The sequence below is a fragment of the Halichoerus grypus genome, chromosome 14, assembly GCF_964656455.1.
Source record: "Halichoerus grypus chromosome 14, mHalGry1.hap1.1, whole genome shotgun sequence".
NCBI classification, from domain to species: Eukaryota; Metazoa; Chordata; class Mammalia; order Carnivora; family Phocidae; genus Halichoerus; species Halichoerus grypus.
Window position 1 is genome coordinate 6147897 of NC_135725.1, and position 20443 is coordinate 6168339.

The window sequence follows — 20443 nt, forward strand, 5'->3', positions numbered from 1 at the left end:
CACCTCTGATGTTTATATTTGGTCTTATACATTAATGAGTTATCATTTCCTTACAAGTAGTTGAAAGTTCCTGGAAGGCAAATAATTGTGCTCAGACTTTAAAAATTATAATTTATTTGGAATAGGTAACATGTTCACAGGATTCAAAAGTCAAAAGATCCTACCAGTAAAAGTCTCCTACTAGGAACCCAATATGCCACTCCAAAAGCTACCAGTCTAAATAGCTTCTTATGTGGGCACCTGGGTGCCTCAGTCAGTTAAGTGTCAGCCTTCGGCTCAGGTCATGATCTCAGGGTCCTGGGATTGAGCCCCACATTGAGCTGCCTGCTCAGTAGAGAGTCTGCTTCTCCCTCTGCTCCTCCCCACTGCTGGTGCTCTCTCTCAAATAAATAAATAAAATCTTAAAAAAAAAAAGCTTCTTATGCATCCTTTCAGATATACATTTTTTGCATGTACAAGCAAATGTGTATCTACATTTTTTCCCTTTCAAAAAATGCAAAATTTATATCTGGAAGGATATAATATACTATATATATATATAATATACAAATTAAGTATACATTTTATACATATGAAGTACCTAGCAAACAAAGTGTCCATAGTATAAACGTTGTATACATTATTAATATAATGTGCAAAGTGAACACACTGCACTCTTCTATACCTTCTTTTTTAATTTAACAATAAATGTATCTCAGATATCTGTTTCATATCAGTACTGAAAGAAGTTCCTTATCTGTTTATGTGGCTGTCTAATATAGTATTCTCTTGTTTGGATTCTGCCGCCCCATTCATTTAAGCAGTTCCCTATTGATGGACATTTGGGTTATTTCCAGTGTTTTGCTATTATAAACAAAGCTGCAATGAAAATCCTTACACATATGTCCTTTTTCACATGTGAGACTATAACTGTAGGGGGAATTTCTGTAAGTGGAATTCCTGGATCATGTATAGTTTTGATAGATATCGCCAAATTATTCTTTTCAGAGGTTGCACCAATTTACATTTTCACTAAAATGTAAGGGATCACAGATTTTCTTCTATCATTACATTTATCCTGTAATAAATAAATAAATAAATAAATAAATATGATTTTTTTTTAAATATTTTATTTATTTATTTGACAGAGAGAGACACAGCGAGAGAGGGAACACAAGCAGGGGGAGTGGGAGAGGGAGAAGCAGGCTTCCCGCTGAGCAGAGAGCCTAATGCAGGGCTCGATCCCAGGACCCTGGGATCATGACCTGAGCCGAAGGCAGATGCTTAACTGACTGAGCCACCCAGGCACTCCAATAAATATGATTTAAAAAGCTGCTCTCCACATGCTATGGTCTCAATGTTTGTGTCCCCCCCAAATTCACATCCTGAAATCCTAACCCTCAAAGATGATGGTATTAAGATGATAGGGCCTTTGGAAGGTTCTTACATTATGAGGGTGAAGCTCTCATGAATGGGATTAGTGTTCTCATGAATGGGAAAGAGACCCCACAGAGATCCCTTGCCCTTTTCGCCATGGGAGGGCACAGCTAGAAGGTGCCAGTTACAAACCAGGAGGAGGATCCTGACCAGAATACAACCATGCTGGCACCTTGATCTTGGACTTCCCAGTCCCCAGAAAGGTCAGAAATAAATTTGTTGTTTATAAGCCACCTGCTCCGTGGTAGTTTGTTATAGCAGCTTGCATGGACTAAAAACACACCATCAGAGGTAGGTGTCTTCTCCATTCTCCCAGGTCCACGCTCAATCTGGCCTCATTGGTGAGTCTCCTAGCACCTGGGATTTCCCCCTTCCCCTACTTTATAACATTTGCTGTCCTCTCTTCTCACTGTCCCGAGACATTTTCCTTAAACTCTCATATTCTCTAGCACTTGAATTATTACTTAATTCTTCTTGAATATATGTAGCATGTCTTCAGTTAGGCAGTAAGTATCTTTTCTACAAAGATACTGATATTCTTTCTTTAAAAACATCTAGAATCCAACATATATTCTTAGGAATAGTCATCATCACCTTTTGAGTGTCTGATTCAGAGACATGATCACAAGTCTCTTTAAAGTGAGCTTGATGACTCAGCAATTAAGAGTCCTACACTTCCATGAATGATAAATGTTGTCATGTTTGTCTTAAAACTATACATCTTTTTATGGTCCCACCCGAGACCAGGCCTTAATGCTCTCCTTGACTTCATGCTAGACATCTCACTTCCTTTTCAGAATGTGAAGACTGGAATACATCCAGCTTTATAGGCATTGGCTTGCATATTCATGCTTACTGATCTGAGAACAGTCCTCTCTCAGAGGAAAGTCCCTTTGTTTCCTCAGAGCTGTCTTGGGGACCACTCCTTCTCTCTCACCCTCCCTCCTTCAGATCTCCAATTTGTACACGATTTTGACTCTTTTCTTGGTGTTGTCCTAAAAGAAGCTATAGAGTAAGAGGGAAGGAAAGTTTTCAATACATTCTTTTGAAGAAAATACTTTTTTCAGTATTCGCACAGAACTAAGAGTATGCTGCATAAACAGCAACCATGAAGTAAAGAACTAGGAAGGTAGCTGCAGATATTCCCAGTAACTTTTTCCACTGGGACATTAAACTGGGTGTGGTTTTATAAAGCCCAGAAAACAAGACAGTGGACATGCTGGTGCACCAAGGAACAAAATAAATAAGAATATTTTATTAAATTAATGCAGGTGTAAACAATGACAATTAAAATGCAGAACTAAATATCCTCTCTGCATATGTCATTTAGAGTGAGACACAAGACAAGGAGATAAAGTGCCTTACAAATCCAACACCGTAAGAGGGCATTAACATTCAGGAATGGAGTGAATAGACTGTATTCCTGCTCAGCCAGAATGCTCCTTATATGTCACACAAAGGATATCGTCATACAAACAAGGGATGCTGTGCAGATAAACATGTACGAAAAGATAACAGAAAGAGTTCTGTTGGAGATTCTGTTTCTTCAGCCTTGACATGTGCCAAAACAAAGGTTTTCTTTGTCGATAATCCAGGTAAATGTTTGGCCAAGAGAGCAGGAATACGCTGGGAGGCATGGGAACCTCAAAGCCTTTGAAATGCAACATCTTAGATCTATGTAGTGATGAGAACTGGTCAGACTAAGGGGTTCAGGCACAGCTCATGGCCTTTTCTAGCAGAGGCGAGAGTCAAGGTACATTACTGGAATTTCCAAAAAAACAAAAACAAAAAACCCACCCCTGTCTTTTTACACCTGCAATATCAAAGTCTAGTTCTTTTACTCAAGAGAAAACAGATAGGAAAAAACACAAGTTCCAGACATGATTCTATCATGCAGAATTAGTAATAAAGTCATCCTTTAGGAGTAGGCTGACCCAGTGTACCCTGGAGAACCCAACGGTCTCACTTTGGGAAATGCAAAATAAACCAAATCCAAACTCAGTCATAGAGCAATCAGTCAACAAATGCTGATTGTCCAAACGTCAATGAAGTACATATTTAGCATGTACTAAGTCTTATAAAAGATACTAACAGGCTATGGAAATGCTGATCTAGAAATAAACAAGGCACAGGGCCTGGCCCCTGGGAACTTCACATTTGTTCCAATGGCCCCATAAGATATAATACATTAAATAAAAATAGCAAAGTGCACAGCAGGCGAATAGTGTGTTACCACTTATGTGAATAAAAAATATACTTTATATATATGTATCTACATATATTCATAGACTATCTTTAGAAGACTACAAAAACAAAAGACAAGAGTGGCTGCTTCTGGAAAGGAAATCCGATGGCTAGGAGGATGGAATGGGGACTTTTTAATGTCTCCTCTTGGACCTTCTGGATTTTGAATCATGGAAAGCTTTGAATTCAAACTTCAGCAGCACTTAAATAAAAAAAAGAGAGATCTAAAACTAATGATGTAATGTATGGGGATTAACATAACAATAAAAAAAATTTAAAAAAAAATAAAAAATAAAAAATAAAAAATAAAAAAAGAGAGAACTGCTGAACAATACCAACACCATATACATAAGCATCAGATTGCATGGCAAAGGCAAATAAATCAGACATAAATATAATGATAGAAAAGGAACTCAAGAGTTATTTTCCACAATTTTTAAAAATACTGACTTACCCTCATAAACTAAAATCACTTTGATTAAAATGTATTTTCACCTTCCAGGGAACACACTGACGGGCTGTCCAGGGCATGCCCTCCCTTTGGCAGCCTTTCTAGACTCTCCTCTTCATGTCGTCATTCTCCTCCAACACCTTATGCTATGACACTGCATTAAACTGTAATAATGAATTTCCTTATCAATCTCCCCATGATACTATGAGCTCCTAGAAGAGAGGTTCTTTGTCTTGCTCAATCACTGCCTGGCACAGTGACATGGGTGCTTCCTAAATGTTTTCTGAATGAATTTCTTAAAGCAAAACACAGCTCTAGACTTTATTCTAAAAGGACTGTGGGTGACAGCTGTGGAAATCTGAGGTCTGCTACTTACTGACTCAGGCAAGTTACTTTAGCTCTCTGCTCCCTCAGCTGTGAAACGGGTTTGAAAAGAGTGCTTACCACAACACAGCTAGCCTAGGCATTAAGTGCGATTCTGTGTGTAGGATACCACATCGTTGTTAACACTGATACTTAAAATGGAACAGATACTGCAGTAACATATCTTACCTTAGGGTCTGAGAATAAGATTATTCGAGGCAACCAAAGTACTGGTGGGTTAAACAAGGTAATATCCTATACAAACCACGGGCCTGTTCTCTACGCTTCCTACGTCCTGGTGGCTGTGGAGGATACCACGCACCTTATAACTACTACACATTTTACTGGACATGCACAATTCACTAAGCAGTAAGTTCAGTTTTGTGACAAAATTTTAACTTATTCTACAATATATCTTCAAAAGAAATCATTCACAACCACACTCACGTGACAAGATTCCAAAGACTCAAAATAAATAGAAATAACATACTTAAATACTGTTGCAACACTGGGACTCTCAGTCATACAGACGACAAACAGAGACGTTGAGTGAAGGCAAAGGGCACTTCTGCAGGAACTGACCATTAAATCAGGGAATCTCAACTTGTTTTCCTAGGATGAGCGATGGACGATTTGTGTGGGGGCTCATCTTTCAGAAGCGTCCCTCCTCTCTCCCATAGGCGCCCATGAGTCTCCCAGTCATTTTGAAGTACCAAGGTCTCCTTGCAGGCTACCCGCTCTGCTCCTTCTTGCTTTGTTCTCCTCCTCTTCTCTCCCAGCTTCCACTGTTGAGTGATTGGATCTGGTAAGTCCTAGAGCATCTGCAGCTCGCCTGGCCCACTGCACTGCTCTGGTCATGCATAGCTCTGCCCAACTCAAACCACAGGCTGAGAATCCCTGCTTTAAGATCAGGAGTTTCAATGCTGGTTTATGTCTCTTCAAACTGTATATCTGGAGAATAATAATGACAAACATAACTCATATTTGCTAGATGATAGAATATATTTGCAATGAGAGAGACGCAGATTATATTTATGTCCAATTATCTTTATATAATAAAGTGTAACCAACCATCTGGTTTGCCCGGGTTTGTTCTGGTTTTAAAACCGAGAGTCCCATGTCCTGAAAAACCCCTTAATTATGGGCAAATCAAGAGAGATGGTTGGTCACCCTAGGATACTCCAAACAACATTCACTATTTAGTTTTATAAAACAGTTGAATGGAATTGACCACATAATGAAACCTGCCTGAGCTCATCCAAACTACTTAGATTACTTTAAATTAGGGCTTGTTGTGCAGTTTGGTTTCTAACTGTATTAAAAAGAATTAGAAATCTTAATATAACTTTATTCTTAGTGCAATCAGGTTGGTAAGGTCTTTCTGACCTTTTATAAATGGAGACATTTTTGGTGAAATGAATTTAAGTGGATAAGAGTAAAGTTCTATGATCAGGCTCGTGGGCTCCAAAGCCTGATTTCCGTCAGGTATGAGTCCTTGGGCACTTTGATATATTTTCTTGACTCTCTGGTGTTTTCTTCTGTAAGATGGGAAATATCCTAGTATTTATCTCTTTGATTTTGTTGGGGGGAGATTAAACGAGGCACTGCATATGAAGCAGTTAACATAGTGCCTGCTACTCAGGTTTTAACTCTCTCTCTCCCTCTCTCTGTTACTCACCCACATAAGTCAACTTGGTCCCCTTTTGCAGGGAGGTGTTAGGATGCAGAGCTATAAATCTAGCAGAGAGAAGATGCCTCCTGCCCCATCCCCAAAGATGCTCACCACTCTACACTCCAGGGCCATCTCTAAATCTCCTTGGACTACGGGGAGAGTTCTTATATTAGAATTGTGAGGCAAAGAGGGGTCAGTAGCTCCAATAGCCAGCATTCTTTAAAGTGAGGAGAGATTATGGCTGATAGCTTTCTCCTTGTTATTACTTTAACTTTTTGTTTCTTTTTCTTTCAACTTCCTAACCCCTGCTAATATTCTTACCATTTTGTTTCTTTGAGTTCCTATCTCGGATGCCACGTTCTTCCACATCCATCATTTTCCCTTGAGAAAAAAAAAGTCATTTTTATTCCCATGTAACACAACTCTACATCCCACATAGTGACTCAAGTTTAAACTCCAAGTTCCTATGAAACATTTTTAATCCCCTAGGAAATCTGGTAGACTTCTGAATTTATTCCATGGGTTCCAAGCCCTGAGGTCAATTCAACAATTTAGGGCATATGCTTTTGCTCCTAGATTTTATTTTATTTTTTAAGTTTATCTATTTTTTTAGTAATCTCTACACCCAACGTAGGGCTCGAAGTCATGACCCCAAGATCAAGAGTCGCATGGTCTTTTCTCCATCCTTCCCTCAAAGATAGACCATATACTGAGGCACTTTATTATACATCAGTTTTCTAGCCACTCCGAATGATGACTAATTACTTTTCATGGGGAAATATTCAAAATGCAAGTTGGCAAGAGTTACTTCCTTGGACAAATCAACTCCATCTCAGGATCATCATTATCATTGGACCTTGAGCTTTCTGTTCTGGCTAATTGTCTCAGTTCTGTTAAATACCTATTCTTTAGAAATAGCTGACCTCTACTCAATTACACCACTTTCCCAGATCCACCCATCCTTTTAAGGGGCTGTGGGGAATTTTTCAACCACCATTGGAATTCCCTTCCATCTTCCACTTCCCTATTTGACCTCAGATAACTCTACACACAGATCATCACTGGATCCCCTGGTATACTTCTCAAAGTACTGGGGAAATGTCTACTTTGAATCATCTTAAAATGGGAGGAAATTATTTGAATAGATGCATTTTCCTGTGTTTTAATTGTTTCCATGGGCAAATAGAGAAATACACACATGCAAATTACTTTGAAAACTATATAGCACCCTCTGCCAGAAATCTTGTAAAATACTCTATGGTAAAAGCATCACCGCTCTACAGACAAAAACTATTTTTATTCCTTAGGGTGCCCAGAAACCAGCTCAATATAACAGTGCAACTAATGCAAGACTCAAATTCAACTGAAGCCGACAGGCATTTTAGCTTTTTGTCCCTTACTCTAAGTCTGTGGTTATTTGCATGATGGAAAGAAACTGTACGAAGCTTGGTCTTCTTCACCCTCTGCACATACCCATTCTCCCACCTCTCACACCCACACACATGATCTTCACCCAGCAATCCTGCTCGGCTTCACTGTCATTGCTATTGAATAGTGGAATGTCTTTGTGCCACCTTGCAAAAGCCAATCAGGTTTCCCTGCAGCTATGATCCAACTGTCACCCCCTTGGAAATGCTCCCACAAGTGTTCACTGCCACCTTCCAAGGTAAGCTATGCTGCAGGACAATGAAACGAGTATGACTGGAGTAAAAGATGAGACACAGTTTCACATGGCAGCGTAGCTGAAGCCCACTTTGCATAAATGGAAGTTGGCCCTAGAAGAGAATGCTAATAGGAAGGCAGCATTTTATAAATCCCTGTTTCCTGATTGTGCCACCAGCATTCTGGGGAGGAGCGTTCCCTGCTACCTGGGACTGAGCCGCACATTACAGAAAGCTGAGCATCCCTGGCGCTGCCTATAAGTGCCGCCGTGAGAACAGGAGCAGCCCTGTACATTGCCCCATATGCCCAGTGGAGACCACTGCAATAAAGGAGATACCGTTTCTCTTTAGACAGATGACTGCCAGGGTTACAGCAAGAAACACCAGGACAGCTCCCAGAACCACGAAGTGAGTCCTCTCATTTGGTGGAACTGGAGGGGGTTCTGAAAAACAAAAGAAAACAAAAAGAAACTAAAGATGAAATTTTGATGGGAATAGGTCAAGAGGATAATCATCCTTGAAGTTGAATTTCGGTTAGCTTTGGGTTACAGTGAGTGGCTGGAATGGTGGGATGCTGGCAGGAAAACGGAGCAGCCCGGAAAAGTGGAAGCAGCCCAGGCTTTGGACAGATGGGTTGGGGTTACATTCTGCTGCCACTCACTAGCTTTGAGATCTCAGGCAAATCCTTTCACCTGCCTACAAAATGGAAATGATAATAAATTTATCGGGAGGCCAATGTTTGTGAAGTGCTTATCACACACAGGTAGTTGCCGCTCAGTACTAAATGGGAGGCTCGGTGACCTCCCTTGCATTCTTTAATCTAGAAGCTAGCGGCCTGTTGTACATGGTAAAGATGGGACAGGAAGGCCAACTGGCACTGCCCAAGAGCTTCCACCTCCTCGTGTATGTGGCCACGATTCAGGGCCATTGCTTGCTATCTTTTCTTTCTCAGTTTGAACATCTCGGGACATCTAATCCTGGATACTTCTCACCAATCTGTCTGTGGTTCCGTGAAGGAAGAAAAGGGGTCCCCTAGCACACGATGCTCAGAGACTGCTAACTCCCTCCTTCCTCCATTGGTCATGATCCCTGACGACATCGTTCAAGCTTTAAAGCCACAACAGTGGTCAGCCTTCCTCTAGTAGCTTACAGTTTACAAAGCCTGTTTGTATCTATTTTATTTCAATCTCAAAATAAGTTCAGTTTAGACATGCAAGATGTTAAAAAAAAAATCCGAGGTGATAGGTGAGGAAAGAGACCCCAAACAGTTAGGTGAATTACCCTAAGTCTTCCCACAGATAAGTTGTCATAAAGCAACTTTTAAATGGCAGGAACCCATGAATGCAGCCCTAGCTACCAAAGTGACTCATAACCCAGTAAACGCATCTCCTTTTTTTTTGTACTCTTTTCACTCACGGGACCATCCTGTATTGCCTTTTCCTATTGGTTGACTTTTCCACCCGAGTTCTTAGTTGTTTCTTCTGAAGTAGCTGAAGCTATACTGGCAATATCTGCTAGAAGAGGGGGCATCGAGAAGTGCTTCGCAGGACACCTCTGGGTTTATGTTAACATCACGCTCTCCTGCCTCACTTTCTCTAAAGGTCTCAGCCTCTCATCAGACTATGCATCCCACCGTACCCACTCCTATAGGGCAGTAAGAAAAAAAATAATTGAGTCTGCAGGCAAGAGCCTCAAATCATTTTCATACACTGTAGCTCATTCGCCCCTATGGTAACCTTGCCCGATAGTTTACAACTGTTATAACTAGGGAAAGTGAAGCACACAGAAGTTGAGGAGCTCAGGCAGGGACCACAACCTTATGTCTTACACACTAAGGAGATAGACCGCCTTGTGTTGAAATGTCATAGACATCTTGGGGGTGGGGTGGACAGATGGGGTACGATCCATTTGCTTGTTACCACAGAAACCCTGGAAAGAGAGGAGCAGCTCTGATGTGCTGGGATCTGGATTCCTGAAACACTGCCTGAGCTGAGTCTTCCTCAGACCATTTCCTACATGGGATGGGATTGCCTTATCTGTTTCTTATCTATTTCCCAGAGTGTGAACAGTGTCTTACTCTTCTATGAGCCCCTGCTGCCTGGCATATAGGGCTTATTCAATAAATATCTGCTGAATGTTTATTAAATAGCAATATGACTTGGATGAATGGAGAGGAGGAAGCATTTTGTAAATATAGTGTTATATATGCATTCACTTATTTAGTGAATGACGGATGCCTACAATGAACAGGCACCATGCTGAGGCCATAGGACAGCAGTAGGCACATTTGAATAGAGACATTCAGAATATTACCTGGAATGACCAACTTAGCAGTATTGTTTCTGTTTCCCTCAGGACCTGATCTTCGAAAAGTGCAGTAGAAAATCTCGTAAGCTGTTGTGTTGATTCTCAGTGTGCTGGTCACATTGAAAAGCTTCTCCTCCCTGTTGGAATTAGTGATGGTGGTTTTGCCACTCAGGACTCGATGGTCACTGCTTGTCCAGATGACTTCAGCCTCAGGGAAACCCTCAGCCTGACACATTAGTTCGTGTTCAGAGGTGACAGGATCCACAGAAATTCTTTGGTTGATTTTGCGGTAAGGGGCTAGGTCATGAGCAAAAAGAAGTCAGGGCTTTCACTTAGGACAAAACTAGATATGTGGCTTGGTGTTGTCTACATTAGGAAAAGTATCAATTCAGGTGGGTTCTCAGAGAAATAAGCTTGATGTTCAGATGTCTCAGCAGTGAGGAACCCCTGTTAGCTCTGCTTCAACTCGCCCGTTCATAGTTGGGCTACGTTTGAGCTCAAAGGAACAACTACCTAAAATCATATTGCTATTTTTATTGGGCTCCAAGTAAATGCACAGATTAAAGAGAATTGTCATCTTTAAACCAATAGTCTGTCTATCCAAATATAAAATATGTCTGTCCATTTAATCAAGTCTTTGTATCTTTCTCATAATGCTTTATAGTTTTTGCATAGGGCCAACCCATTTCTTCTTAAATTTATTCCTGGATATTTTCTTTTTGTTGTTGTAATGCTGTCTTCATAACATGAACCTCTCCAGCTGGCCAGCATGGTTTTCTTAGACTTTATTTAATAAACAGAAAATCTGATTTTCATGTGCCATTCACTTTTCCAACTGTGAGTCAATGATCAGAAATTAAGTATGAAAAGAATATAGTATCATTATAAAAACTGGTATGTGCTCCTGGATAATACTTTTTAAAGTTTAAATTTATTTTTTACTTCAAAATAGCTTTAGATTTACAGAAAAATGGCAAACATGTAGAAAGTCCCCACATACCTATCACCCAGTTCCCTCCTACTGTTAACATCTTATATTACCATGGTGCATTTGTCATAACTAAGGAACCAATATTAGTACATTACTATTAGCTAAACTTCACATTTCATTCCATTTCACTTTTTTCCCTAATGTCCTTTTTCTATTCTAGGATCTCATCCAGAATACCACATTATGATACTTATTTTTTGAGCTTTTTATGCTGGCTATTTGAATAAATCATTTAAATAACTATTATACTCAAGAAAGAAAGTTTAAATTTTAGATCATCGATTAAAATTTAGCTCATTGGTTTGGGACCCTTTTAAGATTAAGATACCATGTGTACTATTTTAGTAGATTATTTAATGCATTTACATCCCCTAAGATCTTTATTCATGTTTATTCATGACAAGCATGGTAACGTGTCATTATTCTATTGGTATAATCTTTATTTTACTCCTACTACTTTAGTGTAACCACCAGTGATCCACCCAGAGCCTTGACTCTCCATTCCTTTACAAAATGTATAACAATGGCTTTGTGATAAGATATATTCACAGAGATTTAATACAAAACACTAAGAATCAAACAAGACTGAAATAACTATGTGATATTTTTGTGCTCTTAAATCAATGAAACCACCAATAGAAACACTGGAAATTGGGGCGCCTGGGTGGCTCAGTTGGTTAAGCGACTGCCTTCGGCTCAGGTCATGATCCTGGAGTCCCGGGACCAAGTCCCACATCAGGCTCCCTGCTCAGCGGGGAGTCTGCTTCTCCCTCTGACTCTCCTCCCTCTCATGCTCTCTGTCTCTCATTCTCTCTCTCTCAAATAAATAAATAAAATCTTTAAAAAAAAAAAAAAGAAACACTGGAAATCAACATAATTATAATTTCAGAACACATAAATAATGGTTCTCATGAGTACTTGAGTCCTCAACCTTGTATCTGTTATATTTAAGAATCCTTTAAAAAAATAAATCCACCGACTATACTTCCTGAAATAGTATTACCATAACAGGGTCTGGTTCACATAGCACAGAGCTTGATTTCTGGGCAATTTAGTTTTCAAGACTAAAATCACAGATAATGGTAAAGTATTAAAGGTAAAATGTTTGCTTTTTTACTCTTATAATTTTAACAGAATAATAAAGGAGAACGTTGCTTCATGCCTAAGCGTATGTATAAATGTGGTATACTTCTCAGGGCCCAAGAAACGAGTGGAATAGTTCTACTCATTGATTAGATATCCACTGTTCTAGTCTCTAAAGTAGAGCACATGTGTTGGGATATTGGAAGAAAACATTAGAAGTTCCACTTATATATTTTTATCATAATAATTAAGAAATAGTCTAAGCTTAATAAACTTTACGAATTGACACTGGGCCTCACTTCATATGCCACATGAGGGTCTTAGGGGAAGAGGGAAGTTTTATAACACCAAAGGGAGAATAGTGACTCCTTTGGGCTTATTACAGATTTCCAGATTCTCTTATTTAATTTTAACTAGACTAATCTGCTTACAAAATGAACTAATTAAAAATTTTCCCACAATGAAACTGAGGATGGAATACTAATAATTCAAGCACAAACCACAAGGAAGTGGCAGGAGGGACAATTTTTACCACCACTTAATGAAGTTAAAACAATAAGTACCTAGTTGGACCTGATAAGGTGTTGGTTTAAAAACCCTCAAGATTGTAGATAATGCTGCTATAAACACTGTGGTGCATGTATCCCTTTGAATTAGTATTTTTGTATCGTTTGGGTAAATGCCTAGTAGGGCAATTGCTGGATCACAGGGTAGTTCTATTTTAACTTTTTGAGGAACCTCCATACTGTTTTCTTACAATAGCCAAATTATGGAAACAGCCCATTTGTCCGTTGACTGATGAATGGATAAAGAAAATGTGGTATGTAGGTGCATATAAACACACACACACACAGACACACACACACTGGAAATATTAGTCATAAAAAAGAATGCAATCTTTTTTATTTGCAAAGATGTGGATGGAGCTAGAGAGTACAATACTAAGTGAAATAGTCAAAGAAAGACAAAAACCATATGATTTCACTCATAGTGGAATTTAAGAAACAAAACAAATAAGCATGGGGAAAAAAAGAGAGAGAGAGGTAAATGAAGCAACAGACTCTTCACTGTAGAGAACAAACTGATGGTTACCAGAAGGGAGGTGGGTGGAGGGATGGGTTGAATAGGTGATGGGGATTCAGAAAGGCACTTGTGAGGAGCACTGGCTGTTGTGTGAAGTTCTGAATCCCTATACTGTACACCTGAAACTAAAAACAAAAACCAAACCAAAAACTCAAGATTGTCAAGACCATCCACCTTTGTTAACAATGGATTTCACCTTGAAGTATTAGCTAATGATAGTGAATCATCATAATTAGCAAGGCATTAAAATATGATTAAATTTTTATTTCTACCTTTAAAAATTTCTATCTTTATACATTTATAGAATGTACAATGCATTAGGTTGAACCATATGAAGTTAGTGATGTTCAACTTCTTTTACCTTTTAAAAAGGTCAATTTCTCATGCTATATCCTTTACATTAGCACAAGTACATCCTTTCTAACTATACACACACACAAATACACACGTATTAGCTAACATGCTTTACTGATGGAGCAGGTTATCAAAAACATTTGCAGACTCCCAGTTTACTAGATATAGAGTACACATGTGCTAATCCAATGGTCACGTCAAGACCAAGAAAAACTCACTGTAGTTTTGAAGTCAATATACAACTTCATACACACTCTGGAGGTATAAATACTGGGAGTAAAACCTGGTTGTTATGGGCACAGACTTCAGGACTAGATTACCTGGGTTCAGAACCTGGCTTTACCACTTAATGGCTGAGTGAACTTGGGTAAATTACTTAATTTCTTTGGGCCTCAATTTAATCCTTCATAAAATGAGAATAACACCACACACATCATTGAATCTAAGATGCCATCTACTGAAAGACACACTTAGATACAGAGATAGTAAAATGTGAAAACATACATCTTAGAGATAATGAAGCCCCTACCCCATAGAGTCATTGAGGATTAAATGCGTTAGTATAGGCAAATGCTTAGGACAGGGCCTGACACATGATAAGTACTACATAAGTGTTAATTACTACTACGATTACTACTAGAGCTGCCCCTCCTCCTCTTCTTACTACTACCACTGAAGTGTACTCATGTAATAGTCTTCAGAAAGTACTGGCAATTCCTCATGAACAGACTTCGAAATAAGTTTTCACATCTTCAAACCTGTTCATGTTTCAAAAATTTTCCCCTATCCTATCTGAGGAACTATTTCATTCATTCATTCAACAAATATTTTTTGTGTGCTCTTGTCAAACTCCTCCTGTATGCCAACTCCTAGGGATAGAGCAGTGAATAAAACAGACCAAAATCTCTGCCTTTGTGGAGTACATATTCAAGAAAGAGGAGAGCGATAATAAAACGGGTGCATTTATATGTGTTAGATGGGGAGGAATAGGTTACATGATACATTAGATGGGGAAGAACACTATAGAAAAAAATCTAAAGGCTGGCTGGTGAATCAGGGAGAGATGGTGTTGGTGGGGAATGATGGCAGTTAATCCTGGGTTCATATGAACAAATTAGCTTTATCAGGATAGCTATGCAATACTTTGTTCTTCCAGTTGCCTAATCCCATCTAAGGTCTTTAAAGTATAAATGGGTATTTCATTTTCCTCACTATTATGTTCGATGATGAAGGAAAAACAGCATTCTCAATTGGAAGTCAGATGCCTGAGAGTATGATATTTAAACTGATAAACACAAAAGGTGCAATAATACCCACCGTGATAATAATAATTGAGTTAATCCAAAACTAAACTCTTAACACATTTCAGTTTTGAAATGCTTCACCTATAAAATCCCATGGTGAGTAAACTCCCTGTGGGGAAGCTGTATTACCACGTTTGCCGTGATGGGAAGAGAAGTGTTACTGTGAAATCATTTGCATAGAGCGGTGACTCAGGAATTGTACTTCCTTGAGTTGTGAAGCTCATGCAAGAGGACTATTTCCATTGGTGACACTGCCTCAATGCAAGTGAAGCTTGGTGGCTGGCTTGCACTCGGGGTAGCTCAACTCAACACCCAAGACCACTGTGTGCAAATGACCACAAAACGGACTGGGACTAGGATGCCAATTTAGTAATTTATAATATAAAACGAAATGGTCAAGACAAATCAGATCCTCAAATCTGGCTGATCATCCGCTTTGCTCTATCAGGAACCCCTTCTTGGAAAAACCTTCAGTGCCAAAATGTTTCCTACTGTGTTGAGCCATAACAAAGGACATCACAGGTCAACAGTGGACATTACAGAGCCCAGAGGACCTGAAAGAACACCCTTCCTTGTTACAGGACAGCTGTCCTACTCTTCGCATACTCCCTAAAGGCTGATGAGAGACCCTCTCTTCTGGAAGCAGAAACTGACACTCTATACTTCCTTTCACCTGACTGCCAGGCTTCTGTTCTTCCTCCCCAGCCCAGATCCAGCAATGCTGGTCATTCATGGAGCTAAGTGTTGATAATTTCTTTAAGGTCATGAAACACAGCAAGTGCCTGATATTTGCTGATGGGCTGAAGAAAAGTTGAAAATCCCAAACTGGGATCCCACCAGCTTGCTTTCATAAATATCACTGTTGTGGAGAAGTATATGGCAAAATATAATGAAAATTAAGTCTACTTCCCAATACAAGTGACATCTTCTTGACCACAGTAGCATTAATTGATCCAGAATCAGGAACCCAGTAATGTGCCATTAAAATAGATGCATTTCTCCCAGTTGCTCTGTAATTTTGACTGAGTCTACAATGATCATTTATCCCTTTATGATAAATGTAAACTTCTTCTACTTGTAATATTGACCTTCAGATTGAAGGTAGTTAAGCCAGAATGGAAAGAACAAGGAGTGATGACTGGATTCTGATCACAAATTCAAAGGTCCTCATGTAAACAAAAGAAGCAGGCAGATAATCTCAAACTATGACTAGAGAGGGTAGATATCAGCTCAGTTTCAGAAAATAATTTCAAAAGGCTATGGAAGGGAGGTCCAAGTGACCGGGTGTCACTGCGGAAGTATGTGAGCAGAAGACCCCTTAGGGGGATTTCGGTTCTTCAGGAGTTTGGATTAGCTGCTCTTACTTGGGATCCTTTCAGCTCTCAATTCTATGAATCTTAACAGTGAAAGTAGAGGGGGTCAGCTAAGGTGTTTTCCTTTCCTTATCTAGTAGCCACACAACACTCTGAACTCAGGTGACCTGATGACATATCTGTGGGTCAGTACCCGGGAATCTGATCCTCACAGTTCCTCTACAACACTCCAAGATGACAGCGGTGGAGATTTTCAAGATGAATATATGCCCAGCGAGCACAGCTTATACTGTCTCTAAAGAACAGTTTCCTTTATGTTTGGTATTATTTTTTTGCCTTTATAGATTGACTTCAAGACTTTTTGAATGTGAACCTCACAGTGGGGTTTGTTTTTACTATATTAATTTGGATTTGACATAGAGAGGTATAAAAGAAGGAAAATGATGGCAGACTTAATAAAATTTTTTTAAAATTATAGTTGGATGAAAAAATTCCTGGAGGGACACACAAACAGTGGCTACTATCTTGACATGCCACGGAAGGCGGCAGTGAAGGGGGAAGGACACTTTTGTAATTCATGTTATTCCCTTCCATAGTGTCTGAATGATTTGCAAGTACATGTATCACTTTCATAAGAATAAAAAAGTAAAGACTAGGAATTTATTTTTAGGAGAACCGAACATACTGTGGAATATGGTCCTACCATGCCCGGCTCTGGATCTCCAGGGACTGCCAAAGAGGAAATGTTTGAGAAATGCTCATTGGTGGGGTGTATGAATGAATGAATGTGCAGATTGCCACTGTGGAGAGCAAGGTGGACTTCCAAGAAGGAAAAGTGCTCAGCACTGGGTTATGGGTCCATAAAGACTGGGCCTCTTCCCCTGTATGGACTCTTACCATGAACTTTCAAAGTAATCCGCTTGTAGTCAGCACCGCCATAGCCGATCAAGCAGCAGTAAACCCCAGCATCCTGCAACTTCACGTCTGTGATCTGAAGCGCAGCCTTCCCCAAGAAGAGCTGGTCCTTCAGCAGCTGGGCCCTCCGGCTGTAGCTGCTGTGCTGAACTTGCAGGTCTTCTTTCCCGTTCACAAACTGAATAATTTTCTTATCCTCCATTTCCCAGTAAACAATTAGTGCAAGCAGGTTTAACTGCTTTTCTATCGGGAATTTGCACTCCATGGTCACGTTGCCGCCGTACTCCACCACATACAGGTCCTTGGAAACTGTGATCGTAAATGCTGAAGAGAAAGACGACCAATTTTCAGAAGATGGGAAACTCCTCAAAAAATTTACAGATAGTTTCAGTAATTATCCCTGGGAAATGGATAACAGGTAATGGACAAGTAGATAATGGGTTAATTTTCTTTCTTTCAGTTTGACCATATTCCCTATATCTTTGTCTAATGAAATGGGTCTATGAGATACAGAAGGAAAAACAGAATGTTTTCTCTACAAAAAAAGTTACATCCATCTTAAATAATTATTGTAGTTTTTAATTTACGGTTAAAATATTTAAAATATAGAACCTAATGAAAGGATCTGGTGACTTACCTTTCAGCAAATGGCAGTAGGCCATGAATGCAAAGATGCTAAATATCTTCATCTTTCTCGAGTGACCTAATTATGGAAAATGCAAAAAGAAAAATACTTTATTCAATAATTGAACATCCAGACATTATGGGTCTTGGCAGTTCTAAATGAAATAGTCTTCTGATAACCAGAAAAATGACTGATTGGTTAGTGTGGAAATGCAGCATGGAATTTAGAAGTTTAATACCTTTACTCATAACCCACAGTCCTATAAAGCCAAGTGGAAAAAAGTTACTATGATGAGAATCTTTAAATGTAATTACAAGGCCTGAAAAAAAACTTATAATGAACACTCGAAAGAGGCCAAGAAGAAAATATTGCACTAAAATCCTCTCAACTATTTCATGTTTTTTCTGCAGTGGGACATATCTAGAAATCCAAACCTGCACTGTGCAAAATTTCAAAGCAAGGACAACCTGACTTCATATCTCCCACCTTTTAATGCTTTTTATTCCACCCTTGCCTCTGAATATTTTCATCCTATCTTTAACTACTCAAGCCTTCTACACATCGGAAAGGATGCTCAATCTCAATTTTTTAAAAAGTATAAGTTTAAAACGTTAGGTACTATTTTTCACTTATTAGCTTAACCAAAATTATAAAGATTCCTAATATTTAGTGTTTGTAAAGATATGAACAAATGGGTTTTCTCACTGGGGGGTAGGTAGGAATGGTAGGACTGTGAAGTTACATAACCTTTTTTGGAAGGCAATTTGATAATCTCCATTAAAATTTTAAATGTATATGATATATGAGCTTTCACTCCCTCTCCTAGAAATGTATCCTACAAAAACAAAAACATATATATAAACAATACATGTGAAGTGATGACATTGATAATTTCCAGCCACAAACTGGGAATATTCCAGATAGCCTAACTAGTTAAATAAATGTTGTTATAGTCCTACAATGTAATACCACTAAGGACAGAATTGTATTGATTTTGCAAAGATGTAGAAAGTTGCAGAGTTGTACATGTAGAAATCTACTTTAGTTTAAAAACAAAGGAAGAAACATCTGTGTGTTTAGACATAGGAAATGTCCAGAAAAATCCATACCAACATGCTGATAGTGATTATCTCCAGGAGTGAAATCAGAGGGATGATAGGCAGGTTTTCACTTTTTTATACTTTTTTAAAGATTTATTTATTTATGAGAGAGATAGCAGGGAGAGAGGCAGAGGGAGATGGAGAGAAGAATCCCAAGCAGCCTCCGTGCTGAGCGAGGAGCCCCAAAAGAAGCTCGACCCCACGACCCTGAGATCATGACCTGAGCCTAAACCAAGAGTCTGATGCTAAACTGACAGAGCCACCCAGATGCCCCATTTTTAAAATAATTTTTAAAAGGAAGAAAGGATGGGAGAAAAAGAAAAAAAGGGAAAGGAGATTGTTAATGATTTCTTTGTTGTTTTTCTGTGTCCACATTTTCAAATAAATAGATACGTTTTCCTCTTAGTAGAAAAAAAAATAAAAAAACAAATTTAGTGAACCATTTCACCTTCTAAGCTGCAGAACGTTTGGGAGACAGAGTGGTAGAATGGAAAGAACCCTAGAAACTCACTCACACATCAGAGTTGAGGTAGAATGATATTTGTTTATTTTTATGTTTTTCTTCATTATTTAAATAATAGAAACACAATATAGAAAATGAGAAAAGAAGGGAAAATCACCCACTATTCCATTACTTTAACCCCGGAAACATTTGCTAACGCCTAGAAATAGTTTTGGTTCTCAAAATGCAGTGGGTGGGAGCGAGGATTTCCACTTTCTAGTGGGTAGAGGCCATGTTGCTGCTAACCGCCCGACAGTGCGTAGGGCAGCCCCCGCAGCAGAGATTTATCCAGGCCTAGGTGTCAGTAGTGCCCAGGCTGAGAAACCTTGCAACCACTGCGAGCATTCCAGTGTACATTTTTCTTCTAGTCTTTCCCCCATGAATCTTTGAGAAAACAATTATAACCTTGCCACACACACAGGGTTGGGCATCCTGGCTCTTACTTAGAGTAGGAGGGCGCCTCAGGAGATGCTGCAAGTATGACGATTTACTCAGAGCACACTGCTAGGGAGCAGCTAAGGGCGGACGAGGACCCAGGTGTTCGACCTCCAGCCTAGGAATTTCCCTCTAGACCCAGCTACGTACCTCAGGACCATATTCATGAACGCGCAGAAACATATACTGACAAAACTGATAGTAAGCAAAACCGAATCCCCCCGCCCCCCAAGAAAGGTCCAAGGTCTCAGCCGTTCATATTAGCCTAGGCAGGTGCCGGCTCCCCCGCCGCGTGAAACCATCGCGCTTTCCCTGGCCCCTCTCTTCTCTCCATCCCAAAGAAAAGGTCTTCAGACCAGCTGCTTTTTAAAGTGCCACCCGAGGTGGCCAGAGGCACCGCTCGAGGGACGGACGCTCCCTACCTGCTGGCGGGAGGACTGGCGGCGGGTGCGGACGCTCAGCGCGCTGTGTCCGGGCATCCCGGGCGGCTGCCCGGGGACACGCTAATGAGCCGGCGGGGGGAGGGGCCGATGTCCCCGCCCACTGCCCGCCCCGCCCACTGCCCGCCCCGCCCACTGCCCACCACGCGCCCCGCCCCGGTCAGCCCCGGGGGTTGGGGTTAGT

General features: G+C 39.9%; 2 protein-coding genes across 5 annotated transcripts in view; both read right to left on the minus strand.

Moving 5' to 3' along the window:
• Window positions 1-20443, minus strand: part of RIC1 (RIC1 partner of RAB6A GEF complex) — a 347665-nt gene that overhangs the window by 310808 nt on the left and 16414 nt on the right. The window lies entirely within an intron of this gene.
• Window positions 2640-20313, minus strand: CD274 (CD274 molecule). 3 transcript variants are annotated; one of them, XM_078062324.1, is made up of 8 exons: window positions 20242-20313; window positions 17795-17860; window positions 17140-17481; window positions 10121-10411; window positions 8146-8250; window positions 6468-6527; window positions 5057-5259; window positions 2640-3862 (listed from the first exon to the last, which is right to left on the minus strand). In XM_078062324.1, the coding sequence occupies exons 2-7, from the start codon at window positions 17844-17846 to the stop codon at window positions 5174-5176; spliced, it is 936 nt and encodes a 311-aa protein (XP_077918450.1). In that variant the 5' UTR covers window positions 17847-17860; window positions 20242-20313; the 3' UTR covers window positions 2640-3862; window positions 5057-5173. The 3 variants fall into 3 exon arrangements, with proteins under 3 accessions (XP_077918450.1, XP_035940033.1, XP_035940034.1); XM_036084140.2 differs by having other exon boundaries at window positions 2640-3884; window positions 3983-5259; XM_036084141.2 differs by having other exon boundaries at window positions 2640-3884; window positions 3983-5425.